At 38.0% G+C, this 24,676-nt stretch overlaps 5 protein-coding genes and 1 pseudogene across 5 annotated transcripts; 3 read left to right on the top strand and 3 right to left on the bottom strand.

Moving 5' to 3' along the window:
- Window positions 1-109: 109 nt before the first annotated feature.
- Window positions 110-7,119, top strand: scat (VPS54 subunit of GARP complex scat). Its single transcript, XM_043421902.1, has 12 exons — window positions 110-644; window positions 1,538-1,928; window positions 2,154-2,411; window positions 2,512-2,711; window positions 2,811-2,996; window positions 3,062-3,188; window positions 3,344-3,598; window positions 3,733-4,152; window positions 4,239-4,519; window positions 4,788-5,005; window positions 5,247-5,463; window positions 5,551-7,119. The coding sequence occupies exons 1-12, from the start codon at window positions 547-549 to the stop codon at window positions 5,810-5,812; spliced, it is 2,913 nt and encodes a 970-aa protein (XP_043277837.1). The 5' UTR covers window positions 110-546; the 3' UTR covers window positions 5,813-7,119.
- A 392-nt stretch (window positions 7,120-7,511) lies between these two features.
- Window positions 7,512-11,837, top strand: LOC122412427 (myotubularin-related protein 10-B). The gene is made up of 10 exons (XM_043421912.1): window positions 7,512-7,827; window positions 7,921-8,115; window positions 8,537-8,692; window positions 8,840-8,964; window positions 9,053-9,208; window positions 9,345-9,649; window positions 9,739-9,885; window positions 9,963-10,135; window positions 10,250-10,420; window positions 10,630-11,837. The coding sequence occupies exons 1-10, from the start codon at window positions 7,765-7,767 to the stop codon at window positions 11,095-11,097; spliced, it is 1,959 nt and encodes a 652-aa protein (XP_043277847.1). The 5' UTR covers window positions 7,512-7,764; the 3' UTR covers window positions 11,098-11,837.
- On the bottom strand, window positions 11,817-15,163 carry Aldh (Aldehyde dehydrogenase). Its single transcript, XM_043421917.1, has 6 exons — window positions 14,978-15,163; window positions 14,096-14,341; window positions 13,155-13,736; window positions 12,777-13,079; window positions 12,441-12,598; window positions 11,817-12,364 (listed from the first exon to the last, which is right to left on the bottom strand). Exons 1-6 carry the CDS (start codon window positions 15,074-15,076, stop codon window positions 12,217-12,219), a joined length of 1,536 nt encoding a protein of 511 aa, XP_043277852.1. The 5' UTR covers window positions 15,077-15,163; the 3' UTR covers window positions 11,817-12,216.
- Window positions 15,164-15,308: 145 nt separating this feature from the next.
- Window positions 15,309-17,985, bottom strand: LOC122412431 (uncharacterized). The gene is made up of 5 exons (XM_043421918.1): window positions 17,657-17,985; window positions 17,122-17,394; window positions 16,875-17,020; window positions 16,583-16,748; window positions 15,309-16,403 (listed from the first exon to the last, which is right to left on the bottom strand). Exons 1-5 carry the CDS (start codon window positions 17,921-17,923, stop codon window positions 15,999-16,001), a joined length of 1,257 nt encoding a protein of 418 aa, XP_043277853.1. The 5' UTR covers window positions 17,924-17,985; the 3' UTR covers window positions 15,309-15,998.
- A 2,193-nt stretch (window positions 17,986-20,178) lies between these two features.
- LOC122412434 (40S ribosomal protein S16) lies at window positions 20,179-21,759 on the top strand. The gene is made up of 5 exons (XM_043421926.1): window positions 20,179-20,344; window positions 20,422-20,472; window positions 20,911-21,042; window positions 21,211-21,325; window positions 21,549-21,759. The coding sequence occupies exons 1-5, from the start codon at window positions 20,336-20,338 to the stop codon at window positions 21,692-21,694; spliced, it is 453 nt and encodes a 150-aa protein (XP_043277861.1). The 5' UTR covers window positions 20,179-20,335; the 3' UTR covers window positions 21,695-21,759.
- On the bottom strand, window positions 21,511-22,843 carry LOC122412318 (uncharacterized; annotated as a pseudogene).
- Between the last annotated feature and the right edge of the window lie 1,833 nt (window positions 22,844-24,676).

Raw genomic sequence — 24,676 nt, 5'->3', positions numbered from 1 at the left:
GCTGGAGATAAAAATTAGACAATTAACGGTGGACAAATTTACGACGCTAGTTGTTGTTGAACTGGATAGCATATGCGTATTGCACTTTACAAAGTACCACGCATGCTTTTCTCTTCTCTCTCTCTCTCTCTCTCTCTCTACTCCTTAAAACACCTGTCGTGTTTTTGAAGCTTTAGCTGTCGCAGCAAGTGGACGGTGGTGGCGATAGTAGTTAAATGTAATCGAGCTAGGATAATAGCAAGAAAAAAGGCGAGCACTAATCATATGCCACATTGTTGCTGGTTTTGTACTCGTGTCTTTCATTATCCGGTTCTGATATCTTGGCTCACCACATAGCAACACTGATATTATTTGACCAAGTTAAAATAATGCAAATAAAAGACGTTACATCATAAGATCATAAGTAGTACTGAATATCCGTATAATATGGGAATGAAAATTATCACATCGCGTTTACATGTAAAATATGGATGAATGTGTCGTGATCGACCCTCGAAGCATCGAAGATGAGATATCAGTATAATCAACGTTAAAGATATACAGATCATGGCGAAAATTTTCAAAGCACCAGAATCGTCAATGGTCTATCTTGCATGTCAATACTGTGCTAACCTCAACTTCAAAAGAGTTCAAGACTTTGTCAGGTTGGTTCTTATCTGAATCGTTCCGTACGGGGACCTTTCGGTTCACTTTTTTTTTGCCACATCTTAACTGTCATGATCTTTGATTCAATTATAGGGGGTAAAATGTATTCATTTTGATTCGAATATTTTTCTCATAGAAATCGAATGGAAAACAATTTTCAGATTCGACAATATATGTATATTGTTCTGTTTTCTATTATATACACATGCATATATACTGTTTTAAAACCATAAGTAAAAACTGTGTATATTCATTGTCGATATTATAGACACGAATACCATCAATGAATTGACATTTAATCTAGCACTTTCAATGTTATTTACACTAGAGTGTGGATAAATTATAAATATTTGAATCAGCATCTTAAAAGCAAGAGATAAGAGTAAATGATCTTCTAAGTTTTACTAATGACAGATAACCTTCAGTTGTAATGAATACCTCTATTGCAACCATACACAGAAAAAGCAGCACAGTGCCTGAAAACTCTTTAAAATGTAATCAATTTCCAATGACAACCACAAATATGTTAATGGTGCCGATAGCAGAGATAAAGTGAAGAGATTGATAATGTACTTATAGGGACTATAGCAGGCATGACCTAATGGTCTAGGGCTAATTAGTTCTATTCTGCAAAGCGTTAGTGGGACAAAGAGCACGAGTACAACGTATAGCGTTTAAAATAAAACATCCTAATACAGAAAATATTTTCTCTAGAAAATTTATTGATAACTGAATTTCGAATAGAGTTTTTGACAAGCTGGCAATCATGAGTTATAGGCCTATTACAAAAATTGAACATAAGCCTGCCAAGTACTTTTAATGTTGAACCATTTGAAACTCAATGTGAATACGTATTCATACCAAAAATTGAATTAACTTCTGGCATTTGTAGGCATCTGCGAGATCACCATTGTTCAAGAGAAGGCGGTTCTTTTGTATGTCGTTATGGTTACAATGGAGTCTGCTCGAGTCTTCCTCTGGAAGGAGTATCAGACAAAGACTACATAGCTCATGCCGCCAAGCACGCAACGATGCAGCAACGTCAAAATCAGCAGGAAAAGAGCAATGGTCAAATGGTGGATGGTACTGCTGCCTGGACCGTTTACTCGTCTTCCCAAAATTTGCCTGCAGTCCTCAATGATCCGAACCGAGGCAAGCAAAGCAATTTTCTCACCAAAACATGGGGTGATGCTTTTGTGGAAAAAGTTGAAATCTCCAAGAGTCCTTATCTACCGGAAATTACGAGTCAACATTTTGAGTCTTACATGAAAAAGATCGCAAGAGTAAGTTAATGATCAATCATATTGCCATTCCACTATTTCAACATTTCATTTTAATATTTCTCCAAGACTTGGGCACAAGAAAAACCTGCAGAATCATTACATGAATCATCCACCCTATTATTATTATAATTACTTATGAATCACGGAGATGATTTTGAAGGCTTTCAAAAATGTTATCATTCACGTTATTAATTTATATCCATCCGTTTTTTTTTCGTAAACCAGAGATATCGTAAGCATTCACGAATGAGTGCGAATAGGATTGGTTCGCTGAATGAAAACATTCCAAACAGTAGAAAAACAAAACTGATATGCGAGCGTCCGTCGCATTTCGATTTATCCAGCATACCAAAAATATTTTTGAGTCCGCATCTCGATCTCTCACGTCAAGACAATTTTGAAACTATATTTCCTTTCACGACGGGTGGGCTACTCAACCCGGGAAGCAATGTTGTATCACACGTAAAATTATTGCAAGAAAAAGTAAGTATTTCAATATTTCAACTGAATATAAAAAATTTGTTATGATTGCATTGCTAGTAAGAAGTATTAATCTGACGCCATAAATTATTTCCTTTTACAGTTGAGTCACTATTTGGACATCATAGAAGTTAGGATAGCGGAACAGGTAGCGTCGAAATCACAAGCATTTTTTCTCGCAATGACATCGCACGATGCTCTCATGGAGCAATTAACGCAAACGATTACCGTATTGAAAGCTCTTAGAAAAAATATTCACCAGATCGACAAGAACCTCGTGATCGATACTTTAGACATTTTACGGTTTGTTCGAATTGTTCACAATATTTCATACAAAATAATACTAAATAATGGAAGGGATAGAGCGCTCAAGAAATTCCTATAATTAAATATATTTTGTAGTCTGGCAAGGGCACGCTCTAATCGAACGTTGGTCCAGGAAAAGTTGAAACTAATGGCGACTGTCCACCAGAGTCAACCGATGATACAATTATTGCTCTCGACTCCTGATTACGTGGCAGCTCTTGATTTAATATCGACTACACAAGAAATATTACATCAAGAACTCAACGGAGTTCACAGCTTTAGGTACAGACTTTTAATCCGCTGTGATTAACTAGTTTCGTTCGTGAGTCTTACATTTTTTTTTCCAGACATTTGAGCTCTCAATTAACGGAAATGGAACGACTTGTCGATAAAATGCTTTCTACGGAATTCGAGCGCTATGCAACTGCAGATCTCAATCGACCGCTAGGTGAAGATAATACAGTACTCGATGGGGTATGTACATTTTGCACAATCAGTAAATGAGCCATAAATGAGTGTCTAAATACCTCAGAGTTGAAGAAAAGAATGTTGATTTTTAACGCAATACAACGTATATCCAAAAGGAAAAAATTCATTTTTTCTACTTTTTGCTTTTTTTCTTCCACTAGGACAAACTGGTTTCAATAATATCGGGTTTGCTGCGACAGAAGCATTTTCAATTCGTCGATGCGTATAAAGAGGAAGCTGTGACCACTGTCAGAGCCGTCACCAAACAGCGGGTCATCGAAGCTTTAGCTGCGAGTGATTGTTGCAGCGACCAGCAAGCCGCAGGTCTCGAAGTCAGTGGACTGTCTCTCGCAGAAAGATTAACCCTTTTGCAAAATACGATTCAGTCGTTAACGTATCTGCTCCATCGAGTAAAAGTGAGTCGTGTTTTTATTTTTATTTTTTTTTTTAAATCCTGAATTCTTAACCGAGTTGGCGTGAAATGCCTCCTTCGTATTCCGGCTCTGGATTAATTTATGGTTTAGGGATAATCGTGATTGATTGTTTCAAGGCTGTCTACGAGGTAATGCGAGACACGGCTGATTTGTCAGCCGGCCGGTTGCAGGATGGTACGATCGACAGTTCTGTAACCGATTGTTTGTTGACCAATGACGAACACACACGCGTGAAAAATAAACTCAACGATATGCTCACCTCGGTATGCGATTATTGTCACGAACGACTGGGTCACCTGTTGTCAGCCGGATCTAATGACAAGGACAAAGGTCCGATCGAAAAAGATAAAATGGTCGATGCGAGTCCTATAAAAGCTACTGAAAAGGAATCTCAGAATTGGAATGAGAAATCTTGGCTGAGTGATCGCGCGACAGTTGCTCAAGTTTGTCAGTTAGCCAGTATGGTCGAAACCTTCACCGAAACATGCGAAAATATTTGTGGAAAACAGTGCATCGCTCTACGTTCCGCATTTAAGGTATACGATTTACTCTTCAAATATGGAGTTAATTAAACAACACCCTCAATTCATTTGATTGTAATTGTTGCTGCGTTTGATTACAGGCACAAGCGAGCAAGTTTGTGCAACGCTTCCACACGGAACGTAAGACAAAACTTAGCCTTCTTTTGGATTTAGAAAGATGGCGACAAGCAGATGTACCCCAGGAGTTCCAAAATCTCGTGAAGTACATTTACGAGAACAAAAGGTTTCCGATCGATACATGCAAACCTGCTAGCACCGAACAAACTGACAATGTATTGAATTACATTCTCGTAGGTCAGGAGAAATACGCCGTTGTGGGCACAGCTTTGATGCTCATTCAGATGGTTCACGAGTACTGCCGGTAATAGAACTTCTTAGCAGCTCGTTATTATTCTTAATAATCTGACAATTACATGAAATTCAAGCAATCGAACGCCCGGTGAACTGTAGTATTTCATCAGCTCGTATAAAAGCGGGTTATGGATTTCGAGTTTGAGTATTGTTGAATGTTGATGTGTGAAGGGGGGGATCTGTAACTTACCGGGCAAACAGTAAAGAATTTAAACATAATCACTCACTTGAATTCCTCATGATAATATCATCCAATTAATTTCGTTTACTTATTTCAGAACAAGCAGTGAGCTGACTGCATTGTCAGGTGCAATTGGTCGCCAAGTAGCAGAACTTCTGCGTTATTATAATTCGCGATGCTGCCAACTGGTTTTAGGCGCTGGTGCCATGCAAGTTGCCGGTCTCAAAACTATCACTAGTACGATTTTGGTTTTGGCCGGACGAAGCTTAAAATTGATAATCTGGTTGATGCCTTACGTCAAAGCTCATTTTCAAGGTGAGTTGAATAGCCTCCTCAAATGTCTATTCAACGTTTTTCTTATACTTCATTGAAAAACGTTGGAAACTTTAGACCCAAGTCGAATCACATTCTTTCCTGTAAATATTGTTTTCGTTCCTACTTGATTTTCGTAGGAATTTTAGTCCGAGTCCGTATGTGATAGAAATTTATTGCTAGTCCAAATTTTATAATATCAACTGCCTAATGATAATCAATGAACCGTGCTTTTCTCTACCAGAACTGGCGGACCAGAGTGCCAATCGCGGAGTCGTTGGAACGAGCAGCGGTACTGGGGGAGTTGCTCTTCTGGATAGTGTGGAACGTGATATACGAGCTCATGTTCGCGAAATTGATGGAAAGATCCTAACGATCGTCGACAATCTAGTCGGTGGTCAAATTTCTAATTGGAGCGCGCGTCCTCCGGTACCCTCCCAATCTTTTCGCAATATTTCACGGTGAGACATCGCGTACCTATTTTAATTATAATTCTTTGAACTAGAAAAAGAAGAAGAACTTTTGACTAGATCGAAATAAAATTTTAGGCACTTGGTGAAACTGCACGAAGCAGTATCCGGAATTCTTCCACCAGTTGAAGTACAAGCGCTCTATCGAACAGTCAACGTTTCATTTAAGGAAAAGTTACGAGAGCAATTGGTGAAAATGAATATTGTTAACAACGGAGGACCACAGCACGGAGTTGTGACGTCCGAATTGACATTTTATCTTGAGGCATTAAGAGGCTTAAAAATTCTACCGACTGAGGAACTGGATGATAATTGGATGTCTGATATATGGACTAGATAACATGCAGAGCGAGTTGTGTATTGCCTTTTAGAGGCGATGAGGTATTACAGACACAGATGACCGATAGGGCTCACAGAAGAGCCTTCATATGCGATTGTATAATGCGTGATCCACTTATATTGCAAAAGAATGTTATTTTTTATTTTGCACTGCCGGAAGGCAACCAAATTTTTTCATTGTAATTTATGCATTTTTTTTTTCAAAAAAGACCCTCTGAGGGAAAACGTAGTGGAAAAATGTTGAAGATATCTTCAGGAATCCCTATTTTTATTCTATGCAAGACGGTTTTTTTTGCATTTTAATGACATGAACTTTTGTAACGTGGATTAATCGTGCTCGCTAAATGCTGCAGACATTGCATACGCTATGTTGGGAAACATTCTAAATTTACCGGTATCGTACGCAACTAACAAACGATCCTGGATCGTTGTACGCTTCCGTATCTACATTTCAAGTGTTGAAATGAATTCTATTAAATTTCAATGAAATTTAAATAAGAAGCAAAATTTTAGTCAAATTTGAAAATGAGAATGTTGTTGACTGTTTATTTTAAGGAGATCGAAATTTGATGGTCAATTTTCCATAATTTCGAAAATTTCAGTAGTAATTAATAGAACTTTCATTTAAGTAGTGTGCGGCGATGATGTGAAAAATTAATGCAATCGAGCATCTCATAGGATGAGAATTATTGAGTCAAATCATAATTATGCTGATATCGTATCTTAATAAACTCGTTGACAAAACAGCACTAAAATATTTTATATCTCCTTTGATTGCCTAATGGAGTTCATCAATTCATGTCTCATATATTACTATTATTGTGAAAAACTCTATTGGTATTATGAAAAGAAAACGCTCGAATGAAATGACTACACGCAACAGTCAGCTTGATAGCGATACAAGGTCAACATACCAAAACCAAACACTCAGATTTGAACTGCACATTTGAATTGGAACTGGAAACTATGGCTGAATCACTAAACCATGAGAAAATAAAAACCAGTTGTAATGTGGCGATCTATTAATATTCAAACTTTACAAAATTTTGTACACAGTCGTATAACTGACCAAATTCTAGAAAATTGTATATAAATCGATTAATCTAAGTAAGTTTAGTTATTCTCTCGTCTCTTTGATTTTCGTTTAGTTGCGTCTATGTCTCTAAACGTTGAAAAATTAAACGATATATCTGGGTGGATTGCCTTGTCTCGGTAACGCAATTTCTTATTTGTCAGAAAAAGACACTGCTAGATTTGAGGTTATTAGTACGGTGGATTAATATATAACGACGATAGAGGCCATCCCAATTTGAATTTTATTTTCTCTATTCCTAATTCCTACCGGTTGAACCTCAACAATATACTAATTATAATTGCAAACATCGAATACAGCTCATCTTAATTTTGTGAATTTATTCGAAACATGAAAAAAATGGGGGTTCATTAAAACCACTGAACATTTTATGCGTTACGCTGAAGCCGAATAATTTGATTTTACTGGATCACTGAATCGGAAATGACGACAAGAACATCATGAAAATGCTTACAACAGGTGCTGAATAAACATTTATTTTTCGAAAATACCGCCATTTTGGCCGTTAAAGAAACATCATGCATGGGGCGAATGGCGGATGAAAAAACGTACAGCTGCGTAGGTAACCGTTGACGGTAGCGGACGTTCCAAGAAGCTCTAGAACACCACAAGCTGCACGACGGCAGCCGTCTCGCCCCAAACTCATCTCGTTGAGCAATATATACTCGAGGGGGAAAAGTGACAAAAACTTATTTTCAGGCAGTCATGTGTTGTCTTCCAGGGCAAAGTAAACACAAAACAGTGTCAGAATATTATGACGTTTAAAAAGTTAAATAAATAGAATATCCATGCTAGTGTATATTTGTATATGCAGATATACATCGTTGAATTTGAAGTGGTAATCTGTGAGAAGTGAAGTCATGGAGAGCAAAAGTTGCAACAATTTTATCAGTTATGTGGGATTCGAGGAACACGAAATGCAGGTAACCATTCCAAGACTCGTAAATTTAATCGAAAAGGTACCAAATCATAAAAAATTATATCCAGCTTGATTACATTGGTTCTTGATGTCATAGCCCCTGGGTCCAAGCAGAAGGAATTCATTGGCAGCCAGCAACATCAAACTTTTGCCCAGTGAACTAGTAATTGCGGAGGCCCAGAGCGTTCTCATGTTTTCACCTGTAGGTGATTTGAAACAGGGCACGTCTGGAATCTTATCGGTTACTAATTTCAAACTTGCCTTCATTACGTCTGATGATTCCAACGGAGAGGTGATTAAGAAATCAGGAAATAAATAATTCCACATTAAATGAGAACTCATTCAACAATTAAAAAGCATTGAATGAAATCATGAAATCGATTGAACTTGAAACTATCAAGTGAAATTATACTTCAGAACAAACTTCAAAGAATAAAATAGTCAAACATAATTTAATCCAATTATCATACTAATTGTCATTATAAACAAAGATTATCATTTAATTGTAGCAGCAATTTACAATTCATTGAAAAAATATAATTTGAGAATATTTTTCATTTGTTTTTTCTGTAACAGTTGAGAAATTCAACACTATGGAAATTGGAGTTTTTGTTATGCGTATTATGTATTTTTCTTATAAAGTTCCCAACAGCAAAGAAAATTTATTTAATGAACTCCAAACCAGAAAATCAAAAGCTTCGTTTAATTTTTAGGAAATTGTTCATCAGCAAAACCATCTCTATGGTCACATGGATACTTGTCTCTCGAATATAGATGAAATATACTTAATAATAGGTGATAAAAAAAGGAGATTACTTCCTGGAAGTGCTGTCCCCTCAAAAGTTAAAGGAATATTCATAATATGCAAGGTAAGCTGAAAATAATATGACGGAGAATATCGGTATAGAAATTTGCAAAGAATTAAAAAGAAAGAGGTTGGGAGATATTTTTTATTGGGATTAGTTCAGGGGCATCAGCAATTCAATATTCACAATCCCTCATTTGGTTATTTGCAGAATATGCGAACTTGGTCTTTCTCGTTTAAATTTTCACCGGTCGGACATGGAAACACGCTGGTTACGACGTTACTTCATCACGCTTTTCCCACGAGGCATAATCTTTTATTTGCTTACGAGTACAAGTAAGTCAATTTTGGGAATAAGAAACTCAAAGTTTTACCCTCGGACATAGATCGATCAAATACATCGAATGGACTTTTCACATTTCAGAGAAGCCTATTACAGCAGTATCGATAAAGGTGTTCGTCTCTTTCGTGATATTTCTGATTGGCAGAACGAGCTTGACCGCATATCTCGTCAGGATACGAGAATTCGAAAAAACTGGCGTGTCTCGATGGTGAATATGCAGTTTCAGTTATCGTCCAAGTAAGTATGAAATTGAATGCAGGAAAAAACAGTTTGTTAGATAAAAAAATTCTCATTAAAATAAAAGTCCTAGAATTTAATAAACGATTTTGAACCCTACAATTCAAATATAACAAAAACTTATGATTTTTTTCAGTGCACCACCTTATATGATCGTGCCAGCGTCTGTGACGGATAGCCAATTAACTGGTGCAGCATCATATTTCCAAGGTAACAGACCCCCCATGTGGTCATGGTCAAACGAGCGTGGAGCAGCGCTCGTTAAAATGGCCGAATTGTTACCAACAGTGACGGAACGCACACAAGAAAATATAATGTTGGAAAATATACGGAAAAGTCATCCGCAAAGATTACCCATGGAGGTCGTTGATCTTAACAAAGATATTACTACCAAATCGGTGGCTGCTGGTTTTGCCAAATTCGTAGGATTATGCACTCCCGGTGAGTCGAATATAAAGTAAATTTAATCCAACAATATAAATCCGTGCTTGTTGTCGTCGATTAATAAGAACGTACGAATTCCATTGCAGACAATATTAGACAATTTTGGCTGCAGGACAATAATTTTTATTCGTTACTGGAAAACACCAAATGGCTCAAGTTTGTATCTTGTTGTTTGCAAAAGGCAGTTGAAGCTAGTGAGGAACTTGAAAAAGGAACTTCAGTCATATTACAGGGTAAGTAAGGGATTAGAAGATTTGGTATAAACTGAAAATTGAGGTCTGTGTTAATTCAATAAATTTTCATTTTTTAGAAGGTGCCGGCAGAGATATGTGCTGCGTGATTTCAAGTTTAGTACAATTGCTCTTAGATCCATATTTCCGTACAATAACAGGATTTCAGAGTTTAGTACAAAAGGAATGGGTCGCTGCAGGACATCCCTTCTGCGATCGTTTGGGCCACATATTAAACCCGGATTCAGAAAAAGTTTGTAGCAAAATTTCGTTTTTCTCTTTTCATAATCGTTCCAATGGCTTTTTTAAACTTTAAGTAATGAATCTGATTTTTCTCTAGAATTAATTATGATTCTTCTCATTTCAGTCACCTCTTTTTTTGCTTTATCTCGATTGTGTGTGGCAATTGTGCCAACAATTTCCCGCCCACTTTGAATTCTCGGAAACTTATTTAACGACGCTGTGGGACACGGCCCACGTGTCGATCTTCGACACTTTCATCTTCAACTGCGAACGTGACAGAGCCGTAGCAACCGGGGTTTGTAATATTCAAAACAAATATTTATAATAACTGATTAATTATGTTCAAGTCATAAAGCTTAAGAAAATTCCTTTTTATTGAAAATTTGAGTAAAGTTTATTTTTGTGCTAACTCCAATCGAATTCGTTTGAAAATTCTTTCGAGCTGATATACGATTCTATTTTTTGTCATCGAACAAATGAATAAACACGACTTTTTATGCGCAGGACCCGAACATTCCTCTCATACTACGGAGCGCATGGGATTGGCAAGAGCAACTGAACGACCAGGACATTCTCTTGTTTTCAAATCCCCTTTTCGACCATCGATTTCTCAACGAAAAGACCAGTACGTTGAAGCCCGTTTACACAATGTCGAGTTTGGAGCTGTGGTCACAATGTTATTTCCGCTGGATTCCACCCCTTGAAATTCGTAACGGTGGCAAAAACCACGTTGAACTCTATTCGAGATTGTTGCTAAACGCGATAAAACAATTGAGAGCGAACGTTAACGGCACGTGCGGTTCACCGGTCGACAAGATAAATACGTACCTTTTGCAAATGAATATCGACAGTTTTTATCCATTTGGAAACAAAAAAAATGGCAACACGATTAGCACGCCTATAATGAACAGTTCGATATTGATGACCGAAAGTCTCATGGATGCTCAGTCACTTTTGATCGTACCCGACTGATAAACAGCTTACAAAAACAACTTGAAGTATTTGAAATTATCAAAGTAGAAAAAGTAAATATATTTTCGAGTTTTCTCAAAGAGTCTCGAGACTGAATTCAAAAGATTAATATTGGACGGAAATTTGACGCGTCACGAAAGTCTAAGGCACTCAGTCTTCGAAAATCAATCGGTTCGTCGGTATGTGCATAAAAAAATATTTCACTGAAAATCGAGTCCATTTGAGTGGACAGATCAAGCGTTAATCTCACTTTTCCACTAGGAAGCGTATTCGAAAGGTACATGATTATACATTTAAAAGCAGAAACTGAACATCTAATTTTCAGTAGAAAATTGAATAGCTCTTTTTTGTTTTCGGTGTCGAAAGATTGATTTCTTTTCGATTGAAGCTTCGTAACAGTTTGAAAGATTTATTTGAAGCGCGAATTGCCGATGACCAGAATTGCACCAAAAAGAAGCCATACACAGAACACGAAATCGTGGGTGCCAGTGATATAATTTTCCGTAGATGATTATGAAGCCGCAGCTATTTACACATTAAGAATCCATCTTTTTGTACGTTAATCGTAACCGTGTGTACGATATCCCCAATGAGTGATTTGCCTTATATTTATCGCAATTGTTTAGGATATATAGACAATTAAACTTCGAAGAGCTTACCATAGGATATTGATATGAGGGATGGAAAAAATGGTACAATTTCGTTATAAAATAATAATGTTGTGTAAAATATTTTTTTAATCACTGTTAGGTATGTTTTCGTTGATTTTTCTATCTTTTTTCCCCGAGATAAACTGTATAAATTGTCATCCCTAATCTCATTTTCATACGCGAGATATATGCAATATTGATATCGTACGGATATTGTCCTTCACTGACAGTCTTTTATTTAAGTTTTACTTTTTAATTTTTCCCGAGCACCAGTGTTTACAGCCTTTCATAAATTAGTAACGTTTTCATCTGGCTAATTTCTCAACTAAGATCCTATTTTATCGATATGAATATTATTTGTGCTTCTGAGTACAAAAAACATTGTAAAGGAATCCAAAAGATCTTGGTTTCTAATGACACGAGTTCTCGAAGTATCGGCTGTGCCGTTCCTATCGCGTATGGTATTTGATTAACTGTTTTTTTGGTTGACCTTTACAATAACACTTTTCACCTCGGTGTATGTCTCGAGACCATATTCACCGAGTTCACGCCCGTGACCAGACATTTTGTAACCACCGAATGGTACTTGATTCGCCAATACGTTGTAAGTGTTGACCCTGCAATTTGAAACGAAACGAATGCCACATTTATTCACTTCGTGGATATATTTTTCACTCGATTTTAATTACTTACCAAACGGTGCCAGCTCGAAGCCCCTGAATTAAATGATTCGCCTTATCGATGTCCTTCGTAAATATCGCCGCAGCTAATCCGTAATCGGTGTCATTCGCTCGTTTTATAACTTCGTCGATTTTGCTGAATTTCAGAATTTGTTGGACCGGTCCGAAAATCTTGGAAAATTACATGACATTCAATTACTTCGAACAAAAAAGTGTACTTTATGAATTTGTCAGTTTCGCGTGATTCTCTTTGATAACGAAAATCTGATAACTTTGGTTTTGAGATACTCGAGAAAAGCACAAAGGCAGCCACAAGTACGTTATTGAAGGAAAAAAAAATAAAATTCACCTCCTCTCGTGCAATCTTCATATCATCTTTGACATCGGCGAATACCGTTGGTGCGACAAAAAAGCCCTTGTCACCAACTCTGGTACCACCGGTTACTAATTTAGCACCTTCCTTTTTTCCACTGTCAACCATACTCAAAATCCTATTCAATTGATCCTCGTCGACCTGAGGGCCATGTTCGATGTTCGGGTCAAACGGATTTCCAACCGTTCGTGACTTTGCGCGTATTGCGCTTTTCTCTACGAACTCGTCGTAAATGTCATCTTCGACGAAAGTGCGAGATCCGGCACAGCAACATTGTCCCTGAATAGAAATTCATTATCGAATCCGTTTTCTTTTAAGATTGTGTCCTAATTTGAATTTGTGAAAGACAATTACCATATTAAAAAATAGACCGAAATGTGCAGTTTCAACGGCATGATCAATATCTGTATCTTTGAAAATAATGTTCGGAGATTTCCCACCAAGTTCGAGAGTTGTGCGTTTGAGATTGCTCATAGCTGCGCCTTGTTTGACGAGCCGACCGACTTCGGTAGATCCTGTGAAAGCGACTTTGTCGACATCCATATGAGAAACGAGAGCAGCTCCGGCAGAACCAAAACCTGGGACAATGTTTATGACACCGCTTGGGAAACCTGCTTCTTTTGTCAACTGTGCAATGTAAAGTGCTGTCAAGGGAGTTTGTTCGGCTGGTTTAAGAACAACACAATTTCCGGTTGCCAAAGCGGGCCCCAGTTTCCATGCCATCATTAAAATAGGAAAATTCCATGGTATTATTTGACCGCAAACTCCAACTGGCTCGTGTCTCGTGTATGCAAAAAATCTTCCATCCATTGGAATGACCTTGCCATGATTTTTGTCTGCCCAACCCGCATAATACCTTAAAGTCCCGATGCTTGCAGGAACATCAAAACCATAAGCTACTGAATAGGGTTTTCCATTGTCCAATGTCTCTAGTGACTGCAAAATAGTAATTACCAGTATTATTTTATCATAACCATCAGTTTTTAAATATTTAATAGGCAATCGATAAAGTTCCGTTGCAAAAAAAATTACTATGAAGTCACTATTTAAAATAAATGAGTTTTTAGGCTTGAGCCTGTCTCACTGGAAAACCAGTAATGTTCTAATTTTCATTCAACATTTTCATTGTGTTACTTCTTTAAAAATTTATCTTTTGGGATTCTCTGTGGGTTTCAATTTTCATTGACATAGACTTAGAAGTATCAGAAACGTGGAATTTTCAGAAACTTAAGAAAGTTTAGTTATCATTTGTGACCTACTTAACATCATATTAAAAGGTCAATTGATTAACTTACAGCTAAGTAAGTGCGATCTCTTTCCATGAGATCAGCCAAGCGGTTGAGCAATAGACCTCGTTGTGAAGCATCCATCGTTCTCCATGGTGAGCCTAATTGGAAAGCTTTCCTGGCTGCACGAACAGCGACATCAATGTCTGCAGCTTCACCTTCCTGTACTTCCGATATAACTTCTCCTGTTGAAGGATTCAATGTGTCGAAAGTTTTTCCTGACTGTGATTTGTGCCATTCATTATTTATAAAGATCTGTTAAAGAGAATGAATTTATCACATTAGTCACTGCATATCAATAAGTTCATCACTCAGCGGTATCTAGAGTCGCCGCAGCGACTCTGAGACAAGTACATACCCACTTATCACCGAACTTTATTATCAAACCCAATGATAATAAGAATGATTTCTTTACAAGAAAATTATTTATTCCAATTAAAAGTTCATTACAACTTAACAGAATATCAGTAATGTTATATTTAATCCTTTGACGCATTAAACTCAACAATAGGCACAATAAATTTCTTCTCAAACGTTTTTCATAATAAATGTTTACCTATTGCTGGCCATATTTAAAAATATATGAATGCTTTATTTTTGTTCATTTTATATCTGGTTTGCATATTTGTCATAGCCTTGTTCACAAATTTTACAACGATTGATATTGATGTCGATAGATATGGAATGCAATCTTTTTTTTAGTTAAAATCAAAATTAAGATTTTTGTTTTTTGATAACTACATTTTGGGATGAACGTTCTAAAATCTGGATAGATAATTGCAACAATCGTAATTGAGGAAATTTCAAGAGAGAATCTTTAAATGAGAACTGAGATGATAATGTACAATGAAAGCCTGATAAGTAATAATGAGACGTGATTTCATTACTTACTCCGCTGTATAAAATTGAAGGGTTGGTTTCCGGAGCCGGCAGCGCCGACGAGGAAAACGACTTCGTGAGCCTCAAAGTTTTGTTCACAAGCCGGAGCATATTGAAAGCAAGAATTTTCAAACAATTCACACTCGATGCAAAAACAATTCGGAATACAAATTGTCCGTTTATTAGTACAGGTATGTTTTTAGGATACTAATTATAGATTATTCCGTTGTACGCTGTCGAGCTACTGAGATGTGCAATCCACGACATTCATCGCACGAATCAACCGGTTTGCGATATAAAAATAATCAAGCCATGTACGCATGCACAAATAAAAAAGCAAGACTGTTGTATGAATGTTCCTTTATAAACACAATCACGTGAAATCGTTTCTTATATATTTTTTTTTCATTGTGTCGACAACGCTTAGAGCTGAGAATCACATAACTCACACGAAGTATATCGGATCGCCGGGTATACTGCTGGTAGGTCACGCATACAAAACTCGAATGTAAACACGTAGTTGATATATATGTATAACACCAATAGCACACGTCCCGCCTTGGCGCGCTCGCTTGAGGCTTATCAGTTCCGCAGAATGTTTTTCAACGTTATACAATCACGAACCTTATTAGTCGAAAAAATATGTTTGTTTTTTTTTCACTCTACAATTATCTCTATTCTGAATAACGATCGCAAGGTATATTGCTGAATCCTAACGAATAATTTTTCCCCCTTTTTCCTCAGTTCTTGACGGATTCAAGCGAGTTTAAAAAAACGTTATACGGAGAATCCCACTGTTTATAGAATTAGCAAATCAACCGTAAAGTGTTTACGTATATTCATTCCTGACTTCTCTTTTCGTGAGATTGATAGTTCCTGGTGGTATCGTAGACAAAGGACAGTGAGAACGAGAATTATTGGAACGTACAAATGATTTGTCATGCTGTATAAAAATATCTATTGTCAATTTTGTTAAAAGTGCGCACATTTAAAACATTTAAATTCAGTCTTTTGCAATATTTCTGGATACAATTCAAACGTCAAGTAATCCTCGAGCAAACCAATCTTTCAGTCGTCTTGTTATTATTTGACGATAATGTTCGTTATTGTACATCATTCCTCTGGCCTCATCTGTGATGCGATTAAAAAGATCGGACAGAGTACGAGCAGTTGTATTGTTATCCAAAACGAGGGGCAATACTATAATTGAATAAAGTATTGCCAGAAATTCTCGGTCTCTCAGCGATACTTGAATAACGTCTGTGGTCGGTGGGTTTGTTCTACATTTTATACGTAACATCGTTTCGGTCAGTGTGTTTAAATACTCAATGATGAGGTTGTTGTAATGATGTAAGTACACGTCGTCCATTAAACTCGTGGTCAGAAAATAATGTAAATCAGCGGCCGGCGATCTCCAAGCGGAAATTTGAAAATCGAGCTGCACAAAAAATCACGAATATCTCGATTGTTTTATTCTTTATATATTCTCCTTAAACTGGGCATTTTGATTGATTTTTACTTGAAAATCTTTGGAATCTTATCATTTCAGTGATAGTATGAACAAGTGTGAAAATTAATCACAAATCTCAAGTCCGAAAGAAAAAATCACAAACTTACGAAAACTTGGTCAACGACTTCCCCTTCGTCGTTGTATCGGAACATTAAGTTGTTCACCCACGGGTCGCCATGATTGAACGCGTTGAATTCTTTTTCTTTGGGCTCAAGGCATTCGGCACGCTTTTCCCAATGTACTTTCGACAATTCGATTATTTTTTCGGAATATCTGCAAAGCGAATTAGTTATTGTCATATTGTAAATTATTTTCAGCCATGGTTTTGAAAAATCAAAACAAATTTTTTTTCAATCGTTCTACTCTTCTTCATCATTTATTTTCGTAAGAAACACGCACCTAACGTCGAGTTCTGGCCACTTTAGCATTTCGGCTGCCAATATTTTGAAGCCCTTTGTAACGAACCGTACCGCCGAATCGACGGTGTTTTTGTCAGCGTGTTTGGCTTCGTCAAGTGTTTGATAAAATTTTATGAAATCCGGGTCCTGTGTAGTGAAATTGAAATAAAAAATTGTGATTAAATAATGAAAACGATTGAAGTGGGGATGAAATGACTTCGAAATTTTATTAACGACTACCCTCGTACCTTTTCGTACAGTGCTACGGAGCTAGCATGAAATTTGGCTAATTTTCTCATAACGAGTCTCGAATGATTGAGGTCAAGCCCAATTTGCCGATTGACAACATGAAATCCCGCAGCTAGCATATCTTCGAGTATTAAAAATGAAGGGTTTCCAAGTTGTGTGTATAAAACTCCTGGACTCAGGCGATGGTCTTTTTCGTTTAAAATCTCGTGCATTTCCACCAGAGTGCTTCGCATCATTTCGATTTCTGCCTTGAATTCGTTTTGGGCGACATCCTTTGTTTTCATTCGAACAAAAAAAAAACTAATACGTTCAACGTCGAACATTGCCAGAAACTTCTCTCTTATACAAGATTTTCGATTTTAACGATAATTTCGAGATTCAAAAGAAGAGAGAGGGAAGCTTCTCGAAATCATCGTCGACGTTTATCGAACGAAAAAATATATATTTTTCAGAAAAGTGAATTCACCAAATTTCGATAATAATCATACGAGTCCGTTTTGAGTCAATGATACCTTGAAAAATGCGTTTTCTTACCGGATGATCGGGAAGACCGTCTTGTTTTAAAGCAACTTTGAAAACAAAGTATTTATTTTCGGTTACTTTGCGTCCAGGCGGACCGCGCGTCAACTCGACGATGACTCGAAAAACATTGCTCATGAAATTTTCACCCGGTGGAACCGCAGCTTCCGACGTGATGCTTCGTACTTTAATGGTCTCATCGTTCAGGGATCTTTTTAAAATATTTTGGATAAAATCGGGATTCGCCCAAGGCTGGTAATCACTTGTGTTATTCAGAGACATGATACTTGCACGGAGGAAGGAACCCTACTAAAATCTAGCGATGCCGAACGCCGTTAAAATTTTGATTTTCCGTTATTACCCACACTCTTCATTTGCACCGATGTCCGTTTCTCGGCAATTCTTATTCGATAAGATGGAAATTGACAGTTGAAAAAAAAATTCGTAAACTCCCAAACAAAAGGCTTGTTCAAGTCGAAATATTCGGTTTATGGAACTGCTCTGAATAATAATATTTGTCTACGCGATCTCTGTGTCTCGATGTTATATATTTTTTCAAACAAAATTCGAATCATAATATTCTGACATTGTCGAACCACAAGAAATTTTCTTACGACGAAAAACGAATTTTTTTTTCGAAACTAAGGAAAGTTCGTTTCGTTTCACAGTTACGAGATTTCGGATTGGGAGGGTCGGGAAAAAAACGTTATATTGAAATGTCAACGCACACGTGGATCGAAAACCAAGTCGATTTTTCTTATCATCGTCAATTTTTCACAATCAAGTCCCTTCGAAAGGGCGTCCAACGGCGCTCTTCGCGAATGTTTGTTCGTACTTATTCCAGTCGGAGTGGGGGGAGTACCCGAGCACGGTTGAAGGACATATGGGACGAGCACGGAATGAGGATCGCTGCGTGATCGCGTTGCGAACGTCGACATATAAACAATTGACAATACGGGTAACTGAATGTTTTCAGTTTTATTGGTAAATACATAATGTAAATTTAACGTGAATGTGTCCTTCCCAAAACATGGCGTTTCAAGCAGTTTGTTAACTGGAGCACCAACAACGCCATAGTTTGGAAAAGAAAATATTGATGGAAAAGAAATTTTGTGGTGGAGCCTAGAACGACTTTTGCAATTATAGCTGGTGTGTTTGCCAAAGATCTCGGATTGTGCCCGCTGCAGGGTCTTCGGTCAAGCCTTTTTGCATCCCGTTTCGTGCCCCCAACAGATTTTTTATGCAGGTATCAATCGATTTGGAGAAACGTCCATTTTGTTGAGAAAATTCACTTGGAGATGGTACTTGTCAGGGCGATCGGAGTCGCGGACGTAGGTCATGTCGAATGTCGACTTTCCAGTGGACTTCGCGTTGCCTTCCAATTTGGAAGAATTTTCGACTTGTACCAGTCGGTCGTGATCGACTGATAGTCCTTGTTCCGGTTGACGCGTGCGTTCTGCGGTGAAAAATTGTACCATTTCGGTCGTCCTGAGAACTGAGAGCCTACGAGATGCCCGCGTTCGCGTGTCTCCGCGGACGCTCGGATGGCTTTGTAATATTTTTGCAGTTTGCTCTTCGTCGGGAAATTGACTCGCTTCTTGGTGGTCAAATGTCGAGGCAGTGTGACCGCTTCGCGATGGTTTTGTCCAAAACTCGTCTCGACGACGGTGATCGACATTTTTTATCGTATAGGGAGGAAAGTAGACTACTTCAAACCGCGGGGAGAATTGTTACCCGAGCCGAAAGCGAGGGTGACAAGCACGCGGTTTGAGTGGTCTAATTTCACGTCTCTTGATTTTTTAAAACATATAATCTTGTTTTGTATTATTAAGATCCATTCTATTTATTAATTCAAATGTACACATCGACTGATATAAATAAAACATAGAACGATCATTTTAAAAAAATAACCTTTTTTTATCTTCTTTCTGTCGCGCGGTTAAGAGAGAGATGGCTACAATCAATTGCGTACGCCATGTAGAAAAATTTAGCACTAGATTTTAAATTTTACAATTAGAACATGTGCTGCTGTATTGCCAGCAATAGCACAGCAAATATAATTTGAATAAATAAAAAATGTAAAAAAGATTGGATCAAAACATCGGTCGCCTAACGTGAGGCTCGAAAACCCGAACTTTTAGATTTCAAGTATGGCACGGTACCACTGCACTATGCCACGTTCTTCGGATGAAAAGAATAAAAATTATATATAAATATCGCGAAACCCAATTTACATACGAGTTTTGTTGTTTGTCAGTTACAAATGTGGAGCTAATTTTCATGGAATTTTCAACTTCGGTTTTCTTATGATCAAACAAACATTGTCAAACGATTGGCGTTGAGAAAAATTTTAAAAGTTGGAATATATAGGGGACTAGAGATGCATAGTTTGTCATGGCGACCGTCTAACTTCGTCAAGCGCTCGAGGCGCTCAGTGCGGCCAAGAAAACAGCACACTTACGGATGTTTTATGTGGTTGGTAATGGGATCCGAGTTCCCGAAACTTTCGACCAATCACAATCGTTTCGGGAGGTGCCAATAAAGGTGTGTTCCACTTATCGCCCAAAACGCCCAAAATGCCCCAATATCCTATCCCAGTAGCCGTCGTCTGGGCGTTACGGGCGATAAGTGGAACGCACCTTAAGTGTCACTCCCCTGGACTTCCTTTCCAAGTTCCAAGCTGTGCTCGCCAAAATGCAGAAGGTAAGTATTCAACAATTTCACGTTTTATTTGATAAATTGATGCATTTTTCTATACAAAATTTCCTAATTGTTAACAGGTAACGAAGCAGAAGGAACCAAACCATTCGGTGCAAGTCTTCGGACGCAAGGTTCGTTCAATCTTACTTTATTGACATTCCAATCAGTGACATCGGGTGTGCGTGCGTACATAACCTGAAAATACAACTTTGGCCAAATCCGTGTTTCACTTTCACATTTTCCTTTCACATTAATTATTTAACAACAATTCATACGTTAATTGAATTACCAACCCTAACTAAAAATAAATCTAAACTACGAATCTTCATACATTTAACTGAGTCAACTATTTGTCCGTGAGTCCAGAACATATTTTCGGGAACAATTTTTTTTTCCAATATTTTAGAAATTTTCAATCAAATTGATAACAGAATTAATTTATACATTATTGTGATTCAATACGACCATTCGTTTTTCCCTCAATATTGATGAATAGTAAAATCCAATAAATCGTGGGCAAAATACAACAGAAATTAAGACGTTTTCTTTTTCTATTTCTTTATAACTAGAAAAGTGCCACTGCAGTTGCGTACTGCAAGCGCGGGCATGGACTTCTCCGTGTCAATGGACGTCCTCTGGAGTTGGTGGAACCCAGGGTGCTCCAATATAAACTGCAGGAACCCATCCTGCTCCTTGGAAAGGTATAATAGTTATGACGAACCTCAATTTTTTATATTACACAAAATATGGCAATTGGTCAGAGCTTTTTGTCATTCAATATACTGACAACTGTGCAATTCAATGTGAATCAAATAATACCAATAATTTCTCATAAACAATGTTTTTTAACCATGATTTTGTGTCTGTAGGAAAAGTTCTCTGGTGTTGACATCAGAGTAAGAGTCAATGGAGGGGGTCACGTGGCACAAATTTATGCCATTCGGCAAGCCATTTCCAAAGCCCTCGTTGCGTATTACCAAAAGTGTAAGTAATCATTTTCCTATTCTTATCTTGGTTTACTTTGAAGAAAAAACAAACGTTGGAATTTGTATGCTAAATATAGTATGCTCGATAATCATCGAGATAGCATTGAAAATAAGAGAAAAAGGCAGTAGAACAGAAACTTTGCTATCTATCCTGAAGTCATTATAAAAATGATAAAGACCAAGTATTTATAAAAATGTTTTTTCAATTTTATGGATTCCAGACGTAGATGAAGCGAGTAAAAAGGAAGTCAAGGACATCCTTATACAATACGACCGTACACTTCTCGTTGCGGACCCGAGACGGTGCGAGCCGAAAAAATTCGGTGGTCCGGGTGCAAGAGCACGATACCAAAAATCGTATCGTTAATTTTAAACAAGTTTTCATACGCTATATCTACATAATTGAATAAAAAATAAAAAATAAAAAAAAATCTATAAATAAAAATTGTTTCCGTTATTCGTTGAACCCTTGATAAAGTTTAAGGGCTGGAATTGAAAAATTGGCCGTATTGCCAACGAATTAATATCGTTTTGCCTTCATCGCAAAAATCTTCAGGCAAGACTTCAGCGTCGTCGCGGGTAGGGGGTGCAGGAGCTTCGAACTTTGTCAGCAAAAACGATGGACAGTACTATAATTGGATACAGTATTGCCAGAAATTCTCGTTCTTTCAGCCATAGTTGAATAAACTCTTTGCTCGGTGATTTCGTTTGGCAATTTATACACGTAACATCGTTTCGGTCGTCCGGTATACTCGTGGCCAGAAAGTAATGTAAATCATTTGCCGGCGATCTCTATGCGGAAATTTGGAAATCGAGCTGCACAAAAAGTCACGAATATCTCGTTTGTTTTATTCATTATATATTATCCTTAAACTGAGCATTTCGATTGCTTTTTACTTGAAAATCTTAAATTTTCAGTGATAGTATGAACAAGTGTGAAAATTGATCACAAATCTGCAGACCGAAAAAAAAAATTACAAAGCTTACGAAAACTTGGTCAACGACTTCCCCTTTGTTATCGTATCGGAACATGAAGTTGTTTACCCACACGTCGCCATGATGGAACTCCTTGAATTCGTTTCCTTTCAGCACAATGCATTCGGCACGCTTGTTCCCAATGTACTTTCGAACAAATTTTTTTCCAATCGTCCTACTCTTCATCATTCATTTTCGTTGAGAAACACGCACCTAGCGCCGAGTTCTAGCCAGTTTTGCACTTCGGCTGCCAATATTTCGAAGCGCTTTGTAACGAAATCTATCGCCGTGTATTGATGCTGTTTTTATTATGTCAGCGTATTTGGCTTCGTCAAGTTTTTGATAAAATAATGAAAACGATTGGAGTGGGGATGAAACGACTTCGGAATTTTATTAACGACTACCCTCGTACCTTTTCGTAAAGTGCTACGGAGCTAACATGAAATTTGGCTAATCTTCTGAGAACGAGACTCGAATGATCGAGGTTATGTCCGACTCGTCGTTTGGCAAAATGAAACCCTGCAGCTATCATATGTACGAGTACTATTGGCGATCCACACTAAGCATGCGACGCCTCGCGGATTTTTCTTGAACTGCTGTTGGAGTGCAAAGCAGACGACTTGTCGCGTAATATTAATGTCGTTAAATGGTTTTTGGAGCAGTTATCAGCAAAAATGTACGTATTCATAAATTTGTGGGAGTTTTAAATACGACTGGTCCATGTTTCCAATGCTAAATCATGCACAACTGTCAAAATTGCACTCCAATAGCGCCATTTTTCTGAGGGACACGAGCGCCGCCATCGGTAGTGTGGATCGCCAATATAAGAACGAAGAATTTCCAAGTTGTGTGTATAAAACTTCTGGACTCAGACCTTGAATTCGTTTTGGGCAACATCCTTTGCTTGTTTTCATTCGAACAAAAAAAAACGATCACTTTCAACGTTGAATATTTCTACAAACTTCTCTCTTATTCAAGCAGATTTTCGATTTAAACGATAATTTCAAGATTCAAAAGAAGAGAGAGGGAAGCTTCTCGAAATCATCGTCGACGTTTATTGAAAAAAAAAAAAATATTTTTCAGATAAGTGAATTAACCAAATTTTGATGATAATCATACGAGTTCGTTTTGATTCAATGATATACCTTGAAAAATGCGTTTTCTTACCGGTTGATCGGGAAGACCGTCTTGCTTGAAAGCAACTTTGAAAACAAAGTATTTATTTTCGGTTACTTCGCGTCCAGTCGCACCGCGCGCGAACTCGACGCGGACGCGTGAAACATCACTCATGAAATTTTCACCCCGTGCCACTGCAGCATCCGATGTGTCACTTCGTACTTCGATCCGGATTGGGAGAGTCGGTGCAAAAACGTCATTGATCGAAGTGTCAATGCACACATGGATCAAAAAGAGGTCGATTTTTTTTATTATCATCAATATTTCACCATCAAGTCCCTTCTGAAAGGCGTGCAATGGCGCATTCCAGTCGAATAAGTGGGGGGAGTACTCGAGCCCGGCTGTCTCCGCAGCAGACAATGGGAGTGAGCGCTTGCAAAAGGTCGTGTGATGAGCAGGCGGAATGAGGATCTGCTGCGTGATCGCGTTGCGAACGTCGACATAAAAACAATTGATAATACAGGTAACTGAATGTTTTCAGCTTTATTGGTAAATACATACTGTAAATTTAACGTGAATGTGTCCTTCCCAAAACATGGCGTTTCAAGCAGTTTGGTAACTGAGCGCATCAACAACGCCATAGTTTGGGAGAGAAAACACTGATGGAAAAGCAATTTTGCGGTGGAGTCGAGAACAATTTTTTGCAATTCGATCCCAAAGATCTCGGATAGTGCAGGCTCTTCGATCAAGCCTTTTTGCATCCCGTTTCGTGTCCGTTATTCGATTTACATCCGCTGCAAATCCAAAAAGTGCTGTCTTCCTTCTCGAACGGATTTTTTATCCAGGTATCAATCGATTTGGAGGAACGTCCGTTGTTGAGGAAATCCACTTGGAGATGGTACTGGTCAGGGCGGTTGGAGTCGCGGACGTAGGTCATGTCGACCTTCCAGTGGACTTCGCGTTTGCCTCCCATTTGGAGGAATTGTCGAGCCTCGCATTCGGACTTGTACCAGTCGGTCGTGATCGACTGATAGTCCTTGTTCCGGTTGACGCGTGCGTTCTGCGGTGAAAGGTTGTACCATTTCGGTGGTCCCGAGAACTGAGAGCCCACGAGATGTCCGCGTTCGTCTCCGGGCGCCCGGATGGCTTCGTAGTATTTTTCCAGTTTGCCCTTCGTCGGGAAATTGACTCGCTTCCTGGTGGTCAAATGTCGAGGCAGTATGACCGCTTCGAGATGCTCGATTCGCTCTTCATGGTT

Source organism: Venturia canescens, chromosome 6 (assembly GCF_019457755.1).
Source record: "Venturia canescens isolate UGA chromosome 6, ASM1945775v1, whole genome shotgun sequence".
NCBI classification, from domain to species: domain Eukaryota; kingdom Metazoa; phylum Arthropoda; class Insecta; order Hymenoptera; family Ichneumonidae; genus Venturia; species Venturia canescens.
Note: the sequence above shows the minus strand (reverse complement) of the source record. Positions and strands in the feature narration are given on the sequence as shown.

Bases quoted from the DNA above. Each gene is read 5' to 3' on its own strand.
- scat (XM_043421902.1), top strand. From the start codon at position 547: ATGGCGAAAATTTTCAAAGCACCAGAATCGTCAATGGTCTATCTTGCA. The intron at 645-1,537 runs GTTGGTTCTTAT...TGGCATTTGTAG, and splicing joins AGAGTTCAAGACTTTGTCAG to GCATCTGCGAGATCACCATT. The intron at 1,929-2,153 runs GTAAGTTAATGA...TTCGTAAACCAG, and splicing joins ACATGAAAAAGATCGCAAGA to AGATATCGTAAGCATTCACG.
- LOC122412427 (XM_043421912.1), top strand. From the start codon at position 7,765: ATGGAGAGCAAAAGTTGCAACAATTTTATCAGTTATGTGGGATTCGAG. The intron at 9,209-9,344 runs GTAAGTATGAAA...GATTTTTTTCAG, and splicing joins CAGTTTCAGTTATCGTCCAA to TGCACCACCTTATATGATCG. The intron at 9,886-9,962 runs GTAAGTAAGGGA...TTCATTTTTTAG, and splicing joins AACTTCAGTCATATTACAGG to AAGGTGCCGGCAGAGATATG.
- Aldh (XM_043421917.1), bottom strand. From the start codon at position 15,076: ATGCTCCGGCTTGTGAACAAAACTTTGAGGCTCACGAAGTCGTTTTCC. The intron at 14,342-14,977 runs GTAAGTAATGAA...TCTCTTTAACAG, and splicing joins CTTCAATTTTATACAGCGGA to ATCTTTATAAATAATGAATG. The intron at 13,737-14,095 runs GTAAGTTAATCA...ACTATTTTGCAG, and splicing joins GAGATCGCACTTACTTAGCT to TCACTAGAGACATTGGACAA.
- LOC122412431 (XM_043421918.1), bottom strand. From the start codon at position 17,923: ATGTCTCTGAATAACACAAGTGATTACCAGCCTTGGGCGAATCCCGAT. The intron at 17,021-17,121 runs GTACGAGGGTAG...TTCACTACACAG, and splicing joins CCGTAGCACTGTACGAAAAG to GACCCGGATTTCATAAAATT. The intron at 16,749-16,874 runs GTGCGTGTTTCT...TTCGCTTTGCAG, and splicing joins TGGCCAGAACTCGACGTTAG to ATATTCCGAAAAAATAATCG.
- LOC122412434 (XM_043421926.1), top strand. The intron at 20,473-20,910 runs GTTCGTTCAATC...CTTTATAACTAG, and splicing joins TGCAAGTCTTCGGACGCAAG to AAAAGTGCCACTGCAGTTGC. The intron at 21,043-21,210 runs GTATAATAGTTA...TTGTGTCTGTAG, and splicing joins CCATCCTGCTCCTTGGAAAG to GAAAAGTTCTCTGGTGTTGA.